At 42.9% G+C, this 20142-nt stretch overlaps 1 protein-coding gene across 1 annotated transcript in view; it reads right to left on the reverse strand.

Annotated features, from left to right (window-relative positions):
- Positions 1–3009: 3009 nt before the first annotated feature.
- Positions 3010–20142, reverse strand: part of LOC110488931 (platelet-derived growth factor C) — a 71562-nt gene continuing 54429 nt past the window's right edge. The window contains exons 4-6 of the mRNA XM_021561406.3: positions 5384–5585; positions 4928–5145; positions 3010–4499 (exon numbers count right to left, since the gene is read on the reverse strand). Of these exons, the coding sequence (XP_021417081.2) occupies positions 4386–4499; positions 4928–5145; positions 5384–5585 (534 nt within the window). The 3' untranslated portion in view covers positions 3010–4385. The remainder of the gene's footprint in view (positions 4500–4927; positions 5146–5383; positions 5586–20142) is intronic.

Here is a 20142-nt window from a genome sequence, read left to right on the forward strand (position 1 = left end):
GATACAGGTCCTCCAGGGTGTGGTGATACAGACCCTCCAGGGTGTGGTGATACAGGCCCTCCAGGGTGTGGTGATACAGGTCCTCCAGGGTGTGGTGATACAGACCCTCCAGGGTGTGGTGATACAGGCCCTCCAGGGTGTTTTTGATACAGGTCCTCCAGGGTGTGGTGATACAGGCCCTCCAGGGTGTGGTGATACAGGCCCTCCAGGGTGTGGTGATACAGGTCCTCCAGGGTGTGGTGATACAGGTCCTCCAGGGTGTGGTGATACAGACCCTCCAGGGTGTGGTGATACAGGCCCTCCAGGGTGTGGTGATACAGACCCTCCAGGGTGTGGTGATACAGGTCCTCCAGGGTGTGGTGATACAGACCCTCCAGGGTGTGGTGATACAGGCCCTCCAGGGTGTGGTGATACAGGTCCTCCAGGGTGTGGTGATACAGACCCTCCAGGGTGTGGTGATACAGGCCCTCCAGGGTGTTTTTGATACAGGTCCTCCAGGGTGTGGTGATACAGGCCCTCCAGGGTGTGGTGATACAGGTCCTCCAGGGTGTGGTGATACAGACCCTCCAGGGTGTGGTGATACAGGCCCTCCAGGGTGTGGTGATACAGAGAAACCTAGAGAAACCAGAGACACTGTTCAAAGGTTTTTAGGGTGATGTTAGTGTAATGTTTGATCAGAACGGTTTGATGATCAATGGATTTGCAGGATGCAGTGACATACAGAGGCAAATATCAATGCCACTTCCTTAGTTGTTTTGGGAAAGATATTAATGCAATATGCCATGCAAGAATCCTGGCCTCCAAGCCTTTGGCACTGTATGATGGGTAGAGCAGGTTTGTTCCTGACGTTGCAGAGATAGCCGATGATTAGTTATCCCGGACTATATGTTACTGTCTCCAATCTTGACAGATTTGAGTCATGGGTTTATTCAACACACATGCGGGATAGCGTGCAGGCACACAGTACATACAAACACACACAGTACACACACACGCGCTCATGCACACATTCGTACAGTACATACTTATACAGTATGTGCACGCACGCACACACACACACACACACACACACACACACACACACACACACACACACACACACACACACACTTGTTTTACTATCCTTGTGGGGACCAAACAATTCCCATTCAAATTAATATTTTCCCTAACCCTAACCCTTAACCTAACCTAAACTCTAACTCCTAACCCCTAATTCTAACCTTAACCCTAAACCTAAGCCCTAAGTCTAAAATAGCCTTTTTCCTTTTGGGGATAGCGTGTAGGCACACAGAACATACTAACACACACACACAGTACACACACACGCTCATGCACGCATTCATACAGTACATACTTGTACAGTATGTGAACACACACACATTTGTTTTACTATCCTTGTGGGATAATTCCCATTCAAAATCCTATTTTCCCTAACCCTAAACCTAACCCTTAATCTAGCGCTAACTCCTAAACCTAACTCCTAACCCTAACCCTAATTCTAAACCTAACCCCTAAGACTAACATACGTAGTCTTTTTCCTTGTGGGGACCAGTGAAATTTACCTAGGATATTTAAACCAAAAACACAATTAACCCACCAGTTTTTGAGTGTAAGGGGGCAATTTCTTTTCCACACAGGGTCATTGGGTGTTGCATAACTTTGTTTATGAAATAAATTAAATAAGTATGTAATTGTAGTGTTATATGTTCACTCAGGTTCGCTTTATCTAATATTAGGTTTGGGTTGAAGATCTGATCATTTTCAGGGCAAAATTCTAGAAAATTAAAAGTGGCAAATACTTTTTCACAGCAATGTATTTTGGGGCGGGCTTTTGCCCATCGAATACCCACCTGGGGCCAATGGGGTCATGCCTGCTGGGTAGTTATATTTCCAATTAAGTCTGATTTACATTAAACCATAATGATGGTGTCTGTGTATTGCTTTGCTTAAAGTTAACATTTTTATGAAAAAAATTCACTCATGCATGTGATGTTTTCATCGAAATGTCTCTTTGTCTATAAGAAACCAACTGAATGATCTTAGTTCCCGATGCCCCTTGTTCTTGTTATTTTCAAAGGGGGGCTGAACTTGCTGATTTGGCTTTTTCTTGGGCTTGGCCATTAAGAAATGCAGCGGCCATGACTGAAGCCAAACGAGTGTTGTCTGGGGGGGGGGGTTCGCACCAGGCAAGTGTTTGTACATTCACTCTGCCATAACAGTACACAGTTACAGTCACTCACTCTTCTAGATAACTTGAAACAGTCTAACCAGGTCTTGTGTCTTGAAGTCGCCTAGACTAGCTGGTGCGAGGCAGCTTCTTTCACCAATTAGCTTTAGCCAGCTGGTGTGCAAATGTGGCAAATTTGGTTTCACATTGGATAGCCTATCGATGGGGCTAGTCAGGGACAGTCAATAAATTACACAATGTAAATGGGACAATATTTTCATTAAATGTTTTCAATATTTGTATATACATTTCTCCAATATATAGTTGGTTTGAAATGTGGAGCTGTTGACATTTTAAAATATTGTCCCATGTACATTGTTTATTTTACTGATGTTCCCTAACCAGCCCCATTGGGATATCAACTGTCAAACCAAGTTTACCATGGGCATTACGATGGGGTTGCGTACAGGTGCGCTACAAATGTATGATTAATTGGGCACTGCTAGCTGTTGGCATGTGTGCAGGGTTGAAATATACTCAACCCAAGGAAAACTGTTATGGTACAATTTTATAATAAAACAATATTATTATATTTACACTTGAATCAATTTTGACACTAGAATAAATGTTTCTGAGTGATATCAATGCCACATAGGCCTTTATCAAAACGAGAAGTTGCTTTTTAGGAGCAGTTGCTCTTTAATGGTCATGCCTTTCCCATTTATTTAATGAATGTGGAGAGAGGTTATCTTAATTGTTTTGTTATAGAGCGACAATAAACTCTACACAATGGATCCAATCATCCGTTACCTTAGCCATTCCGTCATTAAACAACAACCATGAATGAAATAGTTTGTTTATTTTCCAACCTCATTAATTGAGGAACATGAGTAGGGTTCCTAGATGAATTGTGCATAAAACAGCTACTTACACTGATATCTGACAGTGGTGTGTTGATACTTTGTCTATGAAGTGTATACGGTGTCACAACAGACCTACTGATAGAGCCATATACAGTACATGCCTATGACCATCATCTTATTCTGATAGATGACTTTGATGTGGAGCCATCTGCCCCCAAATGTAATTTCCTCAGTCAAAATTCCCTAATGATACCAATCAGACCATTCCAATATCTATGAAAAACAGAAGCTTTATCTTGTGAGACCAAATGAAAGTCCTTATATTGCAGGGGGCTATGTCAAAATACAAGTACCTATCTCCAGTAAAACACTGACTGATTTATTTATATCGTCAGATACAACAACATACATCCTAAAAGGTCATGTTAAATACTTTGGTAGAGAAGAGAACACACCCATATGACGTGGACAAACATATAAAAGAATAATATTGAAGAACAACACTCAACTACTGTACAAATGAATGAGAAACTACAATTCATTTCAGCTTACAAAAAAAGCATATTGGGCATTAAATTCCCTTTCATTGAACAAATAAATATCTAATATGCATGAATCTATTCTTCCACTCACTAATTGGGGTTATATGAAGTTCTAAAGCAAGCAGATTTTTACACCTTTGCAGAGACGCTATGTACGTTGAAATGCATCTTGGTCTAAGTGTGCAACTATCTCCTCACTGAATACAAGTATCTTTGGTAGAAAAATATGACAGGACAGAAGAACCATGAAAATGAAACATTTACACATAACAGTTTGCACCAGTATGACAGTTCAACATTATTACCACTATTTCACTCCAGAGATCTAATCAGTGGGAAAATGGGGAAAAGAAGTGGGGAATCACTGATAAACAGTGATCCTTGATGGGATTATAAAGTAGCAGAGGAATTGGCCTGAAGGCAGCTCACTTATGTACAGAAAGGTGCTTGAATGAAGAGGAGTCCAATTTCTAAGATACTCCCTGGCCACGTGTTGAATTTTCACAAGACACCTTAAAGGTATTTTGCACAAAAAAAGCACAAAGAAATCTCAGAAGCAAAGGGATTAAAGAATGATTAAGATTGGTCCATCATTCCAGTGCAGTCTATCTATCTCCTGTCTCTTCAATGCACTCAAAGTCAACTACAGGTCCTCCACAGCGACCAGATCCATCCACAAATGAAGTAGTTCCAGTCAGTTTTTAAACTCGTCCAATTAACAAGGGAACGAGGATTGGCTGGGAGACGCTGTAAGACGCGTGCAGTTTCAAGCGTCTCCTGGGATGCCGGTGACTCCAGTACACAGGTCTGAGATCAGTCCCAGTCATCTTTGCACACACAGGCACACTCTTCGTGGTGTTCCATTGGCACATCGGTCATGGACTTCTGCAGGCCTCGGCCCCCGCTTCGGTGCTTCAGCAGGAGAACCTACAGAGGGCGGCGAACCAGAAAGCAGATTGAGAGTTGCCCTCCACCAAAAACAACAGCAAACACATTTACACATCATATGCTTCAATTAGCTACATGGCAGAAATGTCTCCATGATAGGCTACATTTGTTATACATCAATGACACATTTCAACCACCAAATAACAGGATGTAATTTAGCTTGGGTTTATTATCGCTATCTTTCTGAAAAAGAATGAACTTCTTGTATAGGTAGCACATATTCTTACCAGGTAGGTACTTTTAATGACCCTTGTCTAGAAATGCAAACTTTTGATAACTTTCCCAAAATGTCCAGGTTTTCCAGAAATCATGGTTGGAAGATTCCTGGATTTCCAGTGTATTCCCTCCTGATTCCAGGAATATTCAAACCTCTGAACTTCGCAGCGCTACGTATGCCACATTTTTACCTCATGGTACTTGTTGACTACCCGGGTGGGCACACACTGACAGTCGAAGCAGCGGTGTGAGCAGCAGGCACAGTTACCCCCGCAGCGCTTCACCAGGAGGCAGCTAGGCCAGAAGATGGCATCCGTCCTCTTGAGCTCCTCCCTTACGGAGACGGAGAAGTTGCGCGGCGTGCAGCTGTACAGTTTCACCTCTTCTCTCAACAGGTTGAGATCCACCCCTGTTCAAGAAATAGTTTAATCTCATCACGTCAGCCTAAAATTATTAAACACAGTGTACTAAATTCCAAAGAAGGGGCAGCAATTGCTAAGCTGACGTTAAATTGCAATTTCCAAAATGGTAAAACTGTCTTGAAAAAGTTAAAAGTTCTTTGCTCAACTGCATCTGTTTTTCCCTCTATCTCAACATGACAGACTTTTCTTCCACTGCAATTCCTATCACTACAACCCCAGTTGTACCTCTGGATTTCTTGTTGTGTAGGAATGACTTTCCCAGGATGTGCCAAGTGGGCTTGTACAGGTCTTCCATGTCCTGCTGCCATCTCTCGGGCTCCAGATACTTCATGACCTCCTCCACGGTGCTGAGGCCAGCCACGGCCTCAGACAACGCATCTGAGTTCTGCAGAGATGGAGCTGGAGTTACCTCGGGCTTCAATACACTCTAAAGAAAACCGGCACAAGGGAAGACGGGGGAAAAATGTTGTTAGACTTCAGCTTCATGACCTAACTGAATTAAGCATCATTTAATGGATTATTTTAGAGCCCCATTCAATAACCGCATTGAATCAGAGGTTTAAACAGAATTATACAGGTATTACAGGCAAAACCCCTGAAAAGTAAGATAAGATTTACTTAATGAGTGATTGTGCTACAGTGCATTACAAAACTGAACATCAAAGCTTCATTTTGGTATCTCTATAGCTCTATAGACTCCACAGCTCTTCACTTAGATAGATTTCCATCCAGACATAACTTCAGTAGCAACAAGGTTTAAGCTGAGACTTATTTCTGTTACAATGAGGGGCGGTATTGTTTGTTTTCTCTGACTGATATCTGCCTAAGACACGGAATGTCCGTCCTCTTGAGCTCCTCCTTCAGGGAGACGGAGAAGTTCCGCGGCTCTGACACTCGTCGGATGCGGCAAGGCTTGCAAACCATTACAGACTACAAAGGGAAGCACAGCTGAGAGCTGACCAGTTACACGAGCCTACCAGATGAGCTAAACTACTTCTATGCTCGCTTCGATGCAAGTAACACTGAAACATGCATGAGAGCACCAGCTGTTCCGGAAGACTGTGTGATCACGCTCTCCACAGCTGATGTGATTAAGACCTTTAAACAGGTCAACATTCACAAGGCCGTGGGGACAAATGGATTACCAGGGCGTGTACTGCGAGCATGCTCTGACCAACTGGCAAGTGTCTTCACTGACATTTTCAATCTCTCCCTGCCCGAGTCTGTAATATCAACATGTTTTAAGCTGACCACCATAGTACCTGTGCCCAAGAACACTAAGGTAACCAGCCTAAATGACTACCGACCCGTAGCACTCACGTCTGTAGCCATGAAGTGCTTTGAAAGGCTGGTCATGGCTCACATCAACACCATTATCCCAGAAACCCTAGACCCACTCCAATTTGCATACCGCACCAACAGATCCACAGATGGTGCAATCTCTATTGCACTACACACTGCCCTTTCCCACCTGGACAAAATTATGCTATTCATTGACTACAGCTCAGCGTTCAACACAATAGTGCCCTCAAAGCTCAACAATAAGCTAAGGACCCTGGGACTAAACACCTCCCTCTGCAACTGTATCCTGGACTTCCTGACAGGCCACCCCCAGGTGGTAAGGGTAGGTAACAACACATCCGCCAAGCTAATCCTCAACACAGGGGCCCCTCAGGGAAGCGTGCTCTGTCCGCTCATGTACTCCCTGTTCACTCATGACTGCATAATGCAAGCGAGCACTGATAATGCAAGCGAGCACTGATAATATTGACACTTCAGCACTGAAAGTGTAACTTTATTTGGTACATGAATTACTAATGATATCAAATCCCTATATTGTCACAGTGTATGAAAAGCTTTGACAAAGCACATTTGTATTATGTTACTTATATCTAATAACCTACATGACAAACAGTAAATAGAAAGAAATCTTGAGCTGCGTCATAAAAGGAGAAACAGGGATTTGATTTGACAGCGTAAAGAGATACGGAATGAATCAGTGAAAATGACCTACTACTGGATTGGCATTGTCACACTGAATAATGGCAACGATACAGGAATGTCTGTTCTGATTCACTGACAACATAATACATGCTGATATTACAGTCAGCACTCACTTTGGTGCTGCCACTGCATGATATGATTAGAGAGGAAGGCTACAGAGTTAAGCAACATGGCTAAGGCAGAGGTCGGAAAATGTTGTTTATGCAAATGCACTGATGAGACAAGACCGTAACTACCAATTGGATACCACAAAATTAGGGAGAAAAAGGGGTAAAATTTAAAAAATATATATACAGTGGCAAGACAAAGTAGGTGAACCCTTTGGAATGACCTGGACTTCTGCATAAATTGGTCATAAAATTTGATATGATCTTCATCTAAGTCACAACTATAGACAAACACAGTCTGCTTAAACTAATAACACACAAACAATTATTTGTTTTCATGTCTTTAGTGAACACACCGTGTAAACATTCACAGTGCAGGGTCGAAAAAGTATGTGAACCCTTGGATTTAATAACTAGTTGACCCTCCTGTGACAGCAATAACCTCAACCAAACGTTTCTGTAGTTGCGGATCAGACCTGCACAACGGTCAGGAGGAATTTTGGACCATTCCTCTTCACAAAACTGTTTCAGTTCATCAATATTCTTTGTATGTCTGGTGTGAACCACTCTCTTGAGGTCATGCCACAGCATCTCAATCGGGTTGAGGTCAGGACTCTGACTGGGCCACTCCAGAAGGCATATTTTCTTCTGTTGAAGCCATTCTGTTGCTGATTTACTTATGTTTTTTGGGTCGTTGTCCTGTTGCATCACCCAACTTCTGTTGAGCTTCAATTGGTGGAAAGATAGACTTATATTCTCCTGCAAAATGTCTTGATAAACTTGGGAATTCATTTTCCCGTCTATGATAGCAAGCTGTCCAGGCCCTGAGGCAGAAAAGCAGCTCCAAACCATGATGATGCTCCCTTGTCCATACTTTACAGTTGGGATGAGATTTTGATGTTGGTGTGCTGTGCCTTTTTCTCTCCACACATAGTGTTGTGTGTTCCTTCCAAACAACTCAACTTTAGTTTCAACTGTCCACAGAATATTTAGCCAGTAGCGCTGTGGAACATCCAGTTGCACTTTTGCGAACTTCAGACATGCAGCAGTTGTTTTGGGGGCAGCAGTGGCTTTCTCCCGTATTGTCCAGTCAAGAACACCATTCTTGTTTAGTGTTGTACGTATCGTAGACTCGTCAACAGAGATGTTAGCATGTTCCAGAGATTTCTGTAAGTCTTTAGCTAACACTCTAGGATTCTTCTTAACCTCATTGAGCATTCTGCGCTATGCTCTTGCAGCCATCTTTGCGGTACAGCCACTCCTAGGAAGAGTAGCAACAGTACTGAAAGACAATTTGTCTTACCGTGGACTGATGAACATCATGGCTTTTAGATATTCTGTAACTCTTTCCAGCTTCAAGCAAATCATCAATTCTTAATCGTGGGTCTTCTGAGATCCCTTTTGTTCAAGGCATGATTCACATCAGGCAATGCTTCTTGTGAATAGCAAACTCAAATTTGTGAGTGTTTTTTTATAGGGCAGGGCAGCTCTAACCAACATCTCTAATATCATCTCAATGATTGTACTCCAGGTTAGCTGACCCCAGACTCCAATTAGCTTTTGGATAAATCATTAGCCTAGGGGTTCACATACTCTTTCCAACCTACACTGTGAATGTTTACATTATGTATTCAATACAGACAAGAAAAATCAAATAAAAAAATCCAGGTAATTCCAAAGGGTTCACATACTTTTTCTTGCCGCTGTATATATGCAGTTGAAGTCGGAAGTTTAAATACACTTAGGTTGGAGTCATTAAAACTTGTTTTTCAACCACTCCACAAATGTCTTGTTAACAAACTATAGTTTTGGCAAGTCTACTTTGTGCATGATACAAGTAATTTTTCCAACAATTGTTTACAGACAGATTATTTCACTTATCATTCAGTGTATCACAATTCCAGTGGGTCAGAAGTTTACATACACTAAGTTGACTGTGCCTTTAAAACATCTTGGAAAATTCCAGAAAATTATGTCATGGCTTTAGAAGCTTCTGTTAGGCTAGTTGACATCATTTGCGTCATTTGGAGATATACCTGTGGATGTATTTCAAGGCCCACCTTCAAACTCAGTGCCTCTTTGCTTGACATCATGGGAAAAAAAAAAATGTGAAGCCCTCCAGAAGTCTGGTTCATCCTTGGGAGCAATTATTTACAAACGGCTGAAGGAACCACGTTCATCTGTACAAACAATGGTAAGCAAGTATAAACACCATGGGACCACGCAGCCATCTTACCGCTCAGGAAGGAGACGCGTTCTGTCTCCTAGAGATGAACGTACTTTGGTGGGAAAAATGTAAATCAATCCCAGAAAAACAGCAAAGGACCTTCTGAAGATGCTGGAGGAAACAGGTATACAAATATCTATATCCACAGTAAAATGAGTCCTATATCAACATAACCTGAAAGACCGCTCAGCAAGGAAGAAGCCACCGCCATAAAAAAGCCAGACTACGGTTTGCAACTGCGCATGAGGACAAAGATCATACGTTTTGGAGAAATGTCCTCTGGTCTGATGAAACAAAAATAGAACTGTTTGGCCATAATGACCATCGTTATGTTTGGAGGAAAAGGGGGAGGCTTGCAAGCCGAAGAACACTCTCCCAACCATGAAGCACAGGGGTGGCAGCATCATGTTGTGGGGGTGCTTTGCTGCAGGAGGGACAGGTGCACTTCACAAAATAGATGGCGTCATGAGGAAGTAAAATGATGTGGATATATTGAGGCAACATCTCAAGACATCAGTCAGGAAGTTGAAGCTTGGTTGCAAATCGGTCTTCCAAATGGACAATGACCCCAAGCATACTTCCAAAGTTGTGGCAAAATGCCTTAAGAACAACAAAGTCAAGGTATTGGAGTGGCAATCACAAAGCCCTGACCTCAATCCTATAGAAAATCTGTGGACAGAACTGAAAAAGCATGTGCGAGCAAGGAGGCCTACAAACCTGACTCACTTACACCAGCTCTGTCAGGAGGAATGGGACAAAATTCACCCAACTTATTGTGGGAAGCTTGTGGAAGGCTACCCAAAACATTTGACCCAAGTTAACAATTTAAAGGCAATGCTACCAAATACTACTTGAGTGTATGTAAACTTCTGACCCACTGGGAATGTGATGAAAGAAATAAAAGCTTAAATAAATCATTATTATTCTGACATTTAAATTCTTAAAATAAAGTGGTGATCCTAACTGACCTAAGACAGGGAATTATTACTAGGATTAAATGTCAGGAATTGTGAAAAACTGAGTTCTAATGTATTTGGCTAAGGTGTATGTAAACTTCTGACTTCAACTGTATATATTTACAATATAAAATAAAGTAAAATAAAAAGTAACACTGTAGAATTACATAACAATAACGGGGCTATATACAGGGTGCCCGGTACTGAGTAAATAGGGATTGGGGTGTCATTGTAAATGGTCTGGGTGTCCATTTGATTAATTGTTCAGCAGGCTTATAGCTTGCGGGTAGAAACTGTTAAGGAGCTTTTTGGACCTGCTTTCCGTGCGGTAGCAGAGATAACAGTCTACGACTTGGGTGACTGGAGTCTGGTACATAGGTCCTGGATGGCACGAAGCTTGGCCCCAGTGATGTATTGGGCCATATGCACTACACTCTGTAGCACCTTATGGTCAGATACCGAGCAGTTGCCATATCAGGCGGTGATGCAACCGGTCAGGATGCTCTCGATAGTGCAGCTGTGTAACTGTTTGAGGATCTGGGGACCAATCCCAAATCATTTCAGTCTCCTGAGGGGGAAAAGGTGTTGTTGTGCCCTCTTCACCACTGTCTTGGTGTGTTTGGACCATAATAGTTTATTAGTGATGTGGACACCAAGGAACTTAAAACTCTCGACCTGCTCCACTTCAGCCCCATCGATATAAATGGGGGCCTGTTCAGACCTTATTTTCCTGTAGTCCAAGGCACTGCTTTCTATAAGAAATAACTGGATACTTTTGCTCGCTATTTGAATCCAGTTACTGTTGCCTGGACTTGGCACTGGGTATAAGTGTGGAATGGAAACCATTAACAGCTTGTGAATGTTGACGGTGCTACAGTCCTCCAATTAACGGCACTCCATAGGCACAGCCTCATAAGTGGCAGTCAAGCACTCCTTCAGAGACAGATGAAATGCAGTGAATAAAGCTTCGGGAAGGAGCTGAGAGGCCAGACTAAAGGCATTGGGGAACAAAGCACTTAAAAGGGCCAGCATAACTTTTGATAGGCATGAATTCTCTGAAGACGTTAAACTGGTATCGAGAATCTGGTCGTCGGGTAACTTTAGTTTTTCCTCAGAAGTTTGAAGTGTTCAGGTGTAGCAGAAGCTGTCATCTATTATGGGATGGTAGATAGAGCAGCAAAGAAGGTTCTTTCCAAATATACAGTACCAGTCAAAAGTTTGGACACATCTACTCATTCAAGGATTTTTCTTTATTTTTACTATTTTCTACATTGTAGAATAATAGTGAAGACATCAAAACTATGAAATGACACATATGGAATCACGTAGTTACCAAAAAAGTGTTAAATATAATCTAAATATATTTGAGATTCATCAAAGTAACCACACTTTGCCTTGATGACAGCTTTGCACACTCTTGGCATTATCTCAACCAGCTTCACCTGGAAAGCATTTCCAAAAGTCTTGAAGGAGTTCCCACATATGCTGAGCACTTGTTGGCTACTTTTCCTTCATTCTGCGGTCCAACTCATCCCAAACTATCTCAATTGGGTTGAGGTTGGGTGATTGTGGAGGGCAGGTCATCTGATACAGCACTCCATCACTCTCCTTATTGGTCAAATAGCCCTTAAACTGCCTGGAGGTGTGTCAGGTCATTGTCCTGGTGAAAAACAAATTATAGTCACACTAAGCACAAACCAGATGGGATGGCAAATTGTTGTAGAATGCTGTGGTAGCCATGCTGGTTAAGTTTGACTTGAATTCTAAATATATCACTGACAGTGTCACCAGCAACGCACCATCACACCTCCTCCTCCATGCTTTACGGTGGAAACTACACATTGCAGAGATCATTCGTTCACCTACTCTGCATCTCATTAAGACACAGCGGTTGGAACAAAAAACGAATTCATCAGACTAAAGGATAGATTTCCTCCAGTCTACTGTCCATTGCTTGTGTTTCTTGGCTCAAGCAAGTCTCTTCTTCTTATTGCTGTCCTTTAGTAGTGTTTTTTTTAGCAATTCACCCATTAAGGCCTGATTCACGCAGTCTCCTCAGATCAGTTGATGTTGAGATGTGTATGTTACTTGAACTCTGTGAAGCATTTATTTGGGCTGCAATTTCTGAGGCTGGTAACTCTGGGTCTTCCTTTCCTGTGGCGATCCTCATGAGAATCCGTTTCATCATAGCGCTTAATGGCTTTTGCGACAGCACTTGAAGAAACTTTCAAAGTTCTTGAAATTTTCTGGATTGACTGACCTTCATGTCTTAAAGTAATGATGGACTCTTGTTTCTCCTTGCTTATTTGAACTGTTTTTTCCATAATAAGGACTTTTACCAAATAGGGCTATCTTCTGTATACCTCCGCTACCTTGTCACATCACAACTGATTGGTTCAAATGCATTTAAATGTTAATTTGTGGAATTTCTTTCTTTCTTTTAACAAGGCACACCTGTTAATTGAAATGCATTCCAGGTGGCTACCTCATGAAGCTGGTTGAGAGAATGCCAAGAGTTTGCAAAGCTCTCATCAAGGCAAAGGGTGGCTACTCTGAATAATCTCAAACCAATCAAAATATATGTTATATTTAACACTTTTTTGGTTACTGCATGATTCCATATGTTTTTTCATAGTTGTGATGTCTTCACTACTGTTCTACAATGTAGAAATAAAGAGTACAAATACCACAAATAGAGAAAAACACTTGAATTAGTAGGTTTGTACAATCTTTTGACTGGTAAGTGAAAGTTTCCTATATTTGGAACTCTAACAGCACCCGCAGACAACACAATTGTATTTGTATTAAAAATCAATATAACCTAAATACATGTGATGGAACCGAGTCAAAGATTACTTTTGTGTTTTCAGCCAATTATTTGCATGGTTATCAAAATGTGCAAGTTATCAACTCGCCTCCCATTGACATAGCTAAGCTATGACCTCTCCTTAGCAACCCTGCAAATATTTTGCCTCATAACTGCAGTTAACATGTTCACAATCTAACTCTTTTCTTGTGTTGCCTGATACTTAGTCTTTTATCTTAGCCACAACTTCATCGGGTAAGAATTCATCTCAAGGGATATAAAACCCAGACACAGAATATAATCTATTGTATTCTGCAGCCATCACTAAAAGGTGTTTCAAATTGGTTGCAGGCTGTGTCCATCTTTTAGAAGGAAACTAGCTTAGCAGGCAGACGAGGGACAGCAACTCCTGCCAGAAACGACAGAGGAATTGACGATGTGAAGAGTGAGAAGTGAACTGAACTAGACATCTGAGGTATGTGCTGTACATGCACATGTATTATGTCAGGAAGCACTGAAGAATGTCTGACAGGACTTTATGAATCCAGGACAATGTATCCATCAAAAACCTTGAAGCGCAATCTCATTGAGCAAGCTATTGTCACTTTCTTGCAGGATTGCATATTGTAGAGGAATGTGTTCAGCTCTAATGCTGGGAAATATTATACAAATATTGCATAAATAAGTGGATATATTGTTACAGAATATTACATAAATACATGCACACACTACATGATCAAAGGTATGTGGACACATGCTCGTCGAACATCTCATTCCAAAATCATGAGTATTAATATGGAGTATGTCACCCCATTGCTGCTTTAACAGCCTCCACTTTTCTGGGAAGGCTTTTCACTAGTCGTTGGAACATTGCTGTGGAGACTTGCTTCCATTCAGCAATGAGAGCATTAGTGAGGTCGGGCACTGATGTTGGGCGATTAGGCCTGGCTCGCAGTTGGCATTCCAATTCATCCTAAGGTATTCGATTGGGTTGAGGTCTGGGCTATGTGCAGGCCAGTCAAGTTCTTCCACACCGATCTCGACAAACCATTTCTGTATGTCGCTTTGTGCACGGGGGCATTGTCATGCTAAAACAGGAAAGGGCCTTCCTCAAACTGTTGCCACACAGTTGGAAGCACAGAATCGTCTAGAATGTCATTGTATGCTGTAGTGTTACGATTTCCCTTCACTGAAAGTAAGGGGCCTCGTCCGAACCATGAAAAACAGCTCCAGACCTTTATTCCTCCTCCACCAAACTTTTACAGTTGGCAATGTGCATTCGGGCAGGTATCGCTCTCCCAGATTCGTCCGTCGGGCTACCAGATGGAGAAGCACAATTCATCACTCCAGAGAACGCATTCCCACTGCTCCAGAATCCAATGGTGGTGAGTTTTACACCACTCCAACCAACGCTTGGCATTGCACATGGTGATCTTAGGCATGCCATGGAAACGCATTTCATGAAGCTCCCGACAAACAGTTATTGTGCTGACGTTGCTTCCAGAGGAAGTTTAGAACTCGGTAGTGAGAGTTGCAACCGAGGACAGACGATTGTTAAGTGTTATGCGCTTCAGCACTCGGCTGCCCCATTCTGTTTGCTTGTGTGGCCTACCGCCTCGCGTCTGAGCCTTTGTTGCTCCAAGGCATTTCCACTTCACAATAACAGCACTTAAAGTTGCCCGGGGCAGCTCAAGTAGGGCATACATTTGACAAACTGACTTGTTGGAAAGGTGACGTCCTATGACGGTGGCACTTTGAAAATCACTGAGCTCTTCAGTAAAGCCATTCTACTGCCAATGTTTGTCTATGGAGATCGATTTTATACACGTGCATGGCTGAAATAGCTGAATCCACTAATTTGAACGGGTGTCCACATACTTTTTTTTATATATAGTGTATTACATTCACTATCCGGACAGTTTATTAGGTACAGCCATCTATAGTACTACCGGGTCGGACCCCCCTTTGCCACCAAAACAGCTTAATTTCTTCAGGACATTCTACACAAGATGTCGGAAACGTTCTTCCACAGGAATGTTGCTCCATGCTGAGGCGATGGCATCACGCAGCTGCTGCAGACTGGTTGGCGGTACATTCATGCTGCAAACATGTTTAGTACACTCAGTGTATATCTGACATGGTCCATGTGTGTGAGGTGCATACTTTGTTTCAAAGTAGATGTGTTTAAGACTACCAAGAAACACTCTGGGTGACCCTGATCTAGCCCACTGCAGTAAAAGTTACCTTTCTGTGCCATCAACCACACTGCAATTGAGGTTGGAATAAAAATAGGTTCTTAGTCTCTTGGGAACCCTGCATGGCATTGCCAGTCATATGCTTTCACTAGTCTCTCTCTCTCAAGGGCTTATTGGCATGGGAAACATTTGTTTGCAGTGCCAAAGCAAGTGAATTAGATCAAACAAAAGTGCCAAAGCAAGTGAAATAGTTAACAAAAGTGAAATAAACAATAAAACATTTACAGTAAACATTGCACTCACAAAAGTTCCAAAAGAATAGAGACATTTCAAATGTCATATTATGGCTATATACAGTGTTGTAACGATGTGCAAATAGTTAAGGTAGAAAATGGAAAATGAATAAACATAAATATGTGTTGTATTTACAATGGTGTTTGTTCTTCACTGGTTGCCCTTTTCTTGTGGCATCAGGTCACACATCTTGCTGCTGTGATGGCACACTGTGGTATTTTACCCAATAGATATGGGAGTTTATCAAAATTTGATTTGTTTTAAAATTCGTTGCGGGTTTGAGGGAAATATGTGTCTCGAATATGGTCATACATTTGGCAGGTTAGGAAGTGCGCTCAGTTTCCACCTTATTTTTGTAGGCAGTTTGCACATAGACGGTTTTCTCTTGAGAGCCAGGTCTGCCTATGGCGGCCTTTCTCAATAGCAAGGCTATGCTCACTGAGTCTGTACATAGTCAAGCTTTACTTAATTTTGTTCGGTCACATTGTTTAGGTATTCTGCCGCGGTGTATTGTCTGTTTAGGGCCAAATAGCATTCTAGTTTTCAGTGTTTATTTTGTTAATTCTTTCCAATGTGTCAAGTAATCATTTTTAGTTCTCTAATGATTTGGTTGGGTCTAATTGTGTTGCTGTCCTGGGGCTCTGTGGTGTCTCTCTCTCTCAAATGGAATTTCATGACTACTCATTGTCTCACAGTAAGTGTGAAGGCACAATGGACCTCAGTTCCGTAAAGGCCAACTTACTGGAGTGTAAAAAACGGATCACACTGATGCTGACATTTAGGGAGACAATGGCATTTCAGTTTGTTTTCCTTTTTTCTCTCCCCATTCAGAGATCCTCTTTCCTCCGAGCCATGCTGTGTTATAACAACTTCTTCACCGTGAATTACAGACCGGGTCTTATTTTTACCCCTTTCCATGGAAGTGGTAAAGAGGAATTATTGCTTGTTTAAATATAAACTCAACTGCTACCCCCATGGCCTGAGGTTCCAGTAGCGCTGGTTTACCACAGGGAAAAAGTGCTGCTGTTCAGTGGGGCCTTCCAGCGCCCGAGGAATGCTCAGAGAGAAGCCAGGCCGAAGCCAGGCCAAGCTACCCTTTCCTCTCGTGATTTCCGCCAGTAAACGCTCTTGCGTTTGGCTGCCCCGAGTCATAACATGAATGACAGGACGCCTTGTTCATGCTCTGTCAATCTATCAATACCCTCAAATATTAAATGTGTGGATGGATGGATGGACAGATGGATGTTGGCAGTATTTAGGTACAGTACCAGTCAAAAGTTTTAGAACACCTACTCATTCAAGGGTTTTTCTTTATTTTTACTATTTTCTACATTGTAGAATACTAGTGAAGACATCAACACTATGAAATAACACATATGGAATCATGTAGTAACCAAAAAAGTGTGAAACAAATCCAAATATATTTAATAGAGATTCTTCAAAGTAGCCACCCTTTACAACTTTGCACACTCTTGGCATTCTCTCAACCAGCTTCACCTGCAATGCTTTTCCAACAGTCATGAAGGAGTTCTCACATATTCTGAGCATTTGGTGGCTGGTTTTCCTTCACTCTGGGTCCAACTCATCCCAACCCATCTCAATTGGGTTGAGGTCGGGTGATTGTGGTGGCCAGGTCATATGATGAAGCACTCCAACACTCTCATTCTTGGTCAAATAGCTCTTACACAGCCTGGAGGTGTGTTGGGTCATTGTCCTGTTGAAAAACAAATCATAGTAACACTAAGTGCAAACCAGATGGGATGGTGTATCGCTGCAGAATGCTCTTGTCACATCTACTCCTGCTCCTCCGTCTGGTGTTCAACGTTACCGGTTCACTAACCACTGTTCTTGGCAACCCATCATTACGTGCAGCTGGCATTCATCATTACGCCCACCTGCACTTCATCAACAGGCACACCTGGACTCCATCACTTCACTGATTACCTCCACTATATCTGTCATTCCCTTAGTTCCATTGTCCAGGCAGTATTAACTATGTGTTTCATGTCTGTACTCTGCTCGTCTATCTTGTATTGTTCCATGTTCCGTTTATTATTAAACTCACCACCGGCACTTGCTTCCAGACTCCCAGCATCCACGGAACAGAATACTCACCAAATGGAAGCAGCAGGAAATCAGGACATCTCCCAGACAGTGGATGAACAGGGATAGCTACTTCGTAAGCACCACGACTAGCTGGCGCAACCAGGCACGGCTATGGAAGAGGTTCTTCGCAGTGTTCCACATCTCGACCATGCCCGAGAGGCATTGCCTCCCACTAGCGGAGGATGCTCTGCCACCAGTCGAACCAGCGAGCCAGCACATCAGTCCGCCCAGGTCAGCGATGCCTGTTTGTCCTTGTCAGAGGGGAGCCCCCAAGGTAGCCATGGTCATTACTCTGCTGACTGGGCGGGCGTTGGAGTGGGCCACGGCCGTCTGGGGGAGAGGAGAGGAGGAGCTGGCTTCGTTTGAGGGGGTTCATGGCTACTCCAACTATGAGCGCCTACTCCAACTATGGCAGGATGACAAGGCCTCTGCAGAGTACGCGCTCACCTTCTGGACAGTAGCAGCATCCAGCGGATGGAATGAGCCGGCGCTCCGTACGCTATTCCCAAAGAGGACTGTGAGAGGAGGTCCAAACGGAACTGGCATGTCGGGACGACAACCTCTCCTTGGACGCACTCATCGCGATGGCCATCCGGTTGGATAATCTACTTTGGGAGCATTGGTACCCACATCTCCCTCAGCCTCCCTCAGTGAATACTCTGTAGCAGAGCTGAAACCTACGGAGGCAGTGGTCACTTGCCTTCCCGGGATAGAGCGATGCAGACGGAGACATCGGAGGCTCTGTCTCTATTGTGGTCAAGGGGCTTTAGCAGTGTCTGGTATATCCCAAATCGGTATCCACAAGAGCAGAGGGACGGTCGCGTTATCTTCCACCTCCCTGGGCAGGTGTGAGTATCCCATCTTCATCAGTTTCTGTTAAACCCTTTTTAGTGTTGATCACACTAGCTGGCTGTCCCTCATGTACTGTTTCTACAGCGCTAGTGGATTCCGGTCCATCCGGAACCATCACACACGTCAGTACACCACTCAACCTCACCGTGAAGTCCATTCATCAGGAAAACATCCCTTTCTTTCATCACTAGTGCACCAGCTCACAAGATCATGGCTCCATGGCTTCCTTAGCTCCAACACCATAATGCCACCATAAGATGGCATCAGAGAAGAAGGCTGACGTTTTACGTGTCCCCAACCGATTGTGTTTTTTTTGTTTGTATATTTGCGTTGTTTGTAACTTATTTTGTACATAATGTTGCCACTACCGTCTCTTATGACCGAAAATAATATCTGGACATCAGGACTGCGATTACTCACCACAGACTGGCAGAATCCTTTTTTTCCTTTAACGAGTCTGACGAGTCCGACGTGAATGATATACTGCTTTCTCGGGAACAGGCCCAGATCCCCATAATTTGTGTGAAGAGGTAGAGAAAAAGGGGCCAGAGGGTGGGCTGACTTCTGAGAATTTGTAGGCGATTGAATAAACCCCCACTTCCTTCCATTCTGCTAGCAAAAGTGCAATCTTTGGAGAATGAAAATCGATGACCTATGAGGAAGATTAAACTACCAACGGGACATTCAAAACTATAATATTTTATGCTTCACAGAGTCGTGGCTGAACGACGACACAATTAACGAACAGCTGGCTGGTTATACAACAGCTATAGAACAGCTGCGTCTGGTAAGACAAGGGGCGGCGGACTATGTATTTTTGTAAATAACAGCTGGTGTACGGTATCTAAGGAAGTCTTGAGCTATTGCTCACCTGAGGTAGAGTATCTCATGATAAGCTGTAGGACACATTATCTATATTTTTTGTAGCTGTTTGCATAACACCACAGACTGAGGCTGGCACTACGACAGCACTGAATGAGCTGTATTCTGCCATACGCAAACAAGAAATCACTCACACAGAGGCAGCGCTCCTAGTAGCCGGGGACTTTAATGCAGGGAAACTTAAATCCATTTTACAAAATTTCTATCAGCAAATCTGACCATAATTCTATCCTCCTGATTCCTGCTTACAAGCAAAAATTAATGCAGGAAGCAACAGTGACAAGATCAATAAAAAAGTGGTCAGATGAATATGTTCCGTGATTCCTCTGATGGCATTGAGGAGTACAACACATGAGTCATTGGCTTCATCAATAAGGGCATCGATGATGTCGTCCCCACAGTGACCATACGTACATACCCCAAACAGAAGCTGCCGCTTTCAAGGACAGGGACTCTAACCCGAAATCCCGCTATGCCCTCCGACGAACCATCAAACAGGCAAAGTGTCAATAAAGGACTTAAATCGAATCGCACTACACCGGCTTTGATGCCCGT

Source organism: Oncorhynchus mykiss, chromosome 14 (assembly GCF_057628025.1).
Source record: "Oncorhynchus mykiss isolate SJ-2025 chromosome 14, ASM5762802v1, whole genome shotgun sequence".
Classification (NCBI taxonomy): Eukaryota; Metazoa; Chordata; class Actinopteri; order Salmoniformes; family Salmonidae; genus Oncorhynchus; species Oncorhynchus mykiss.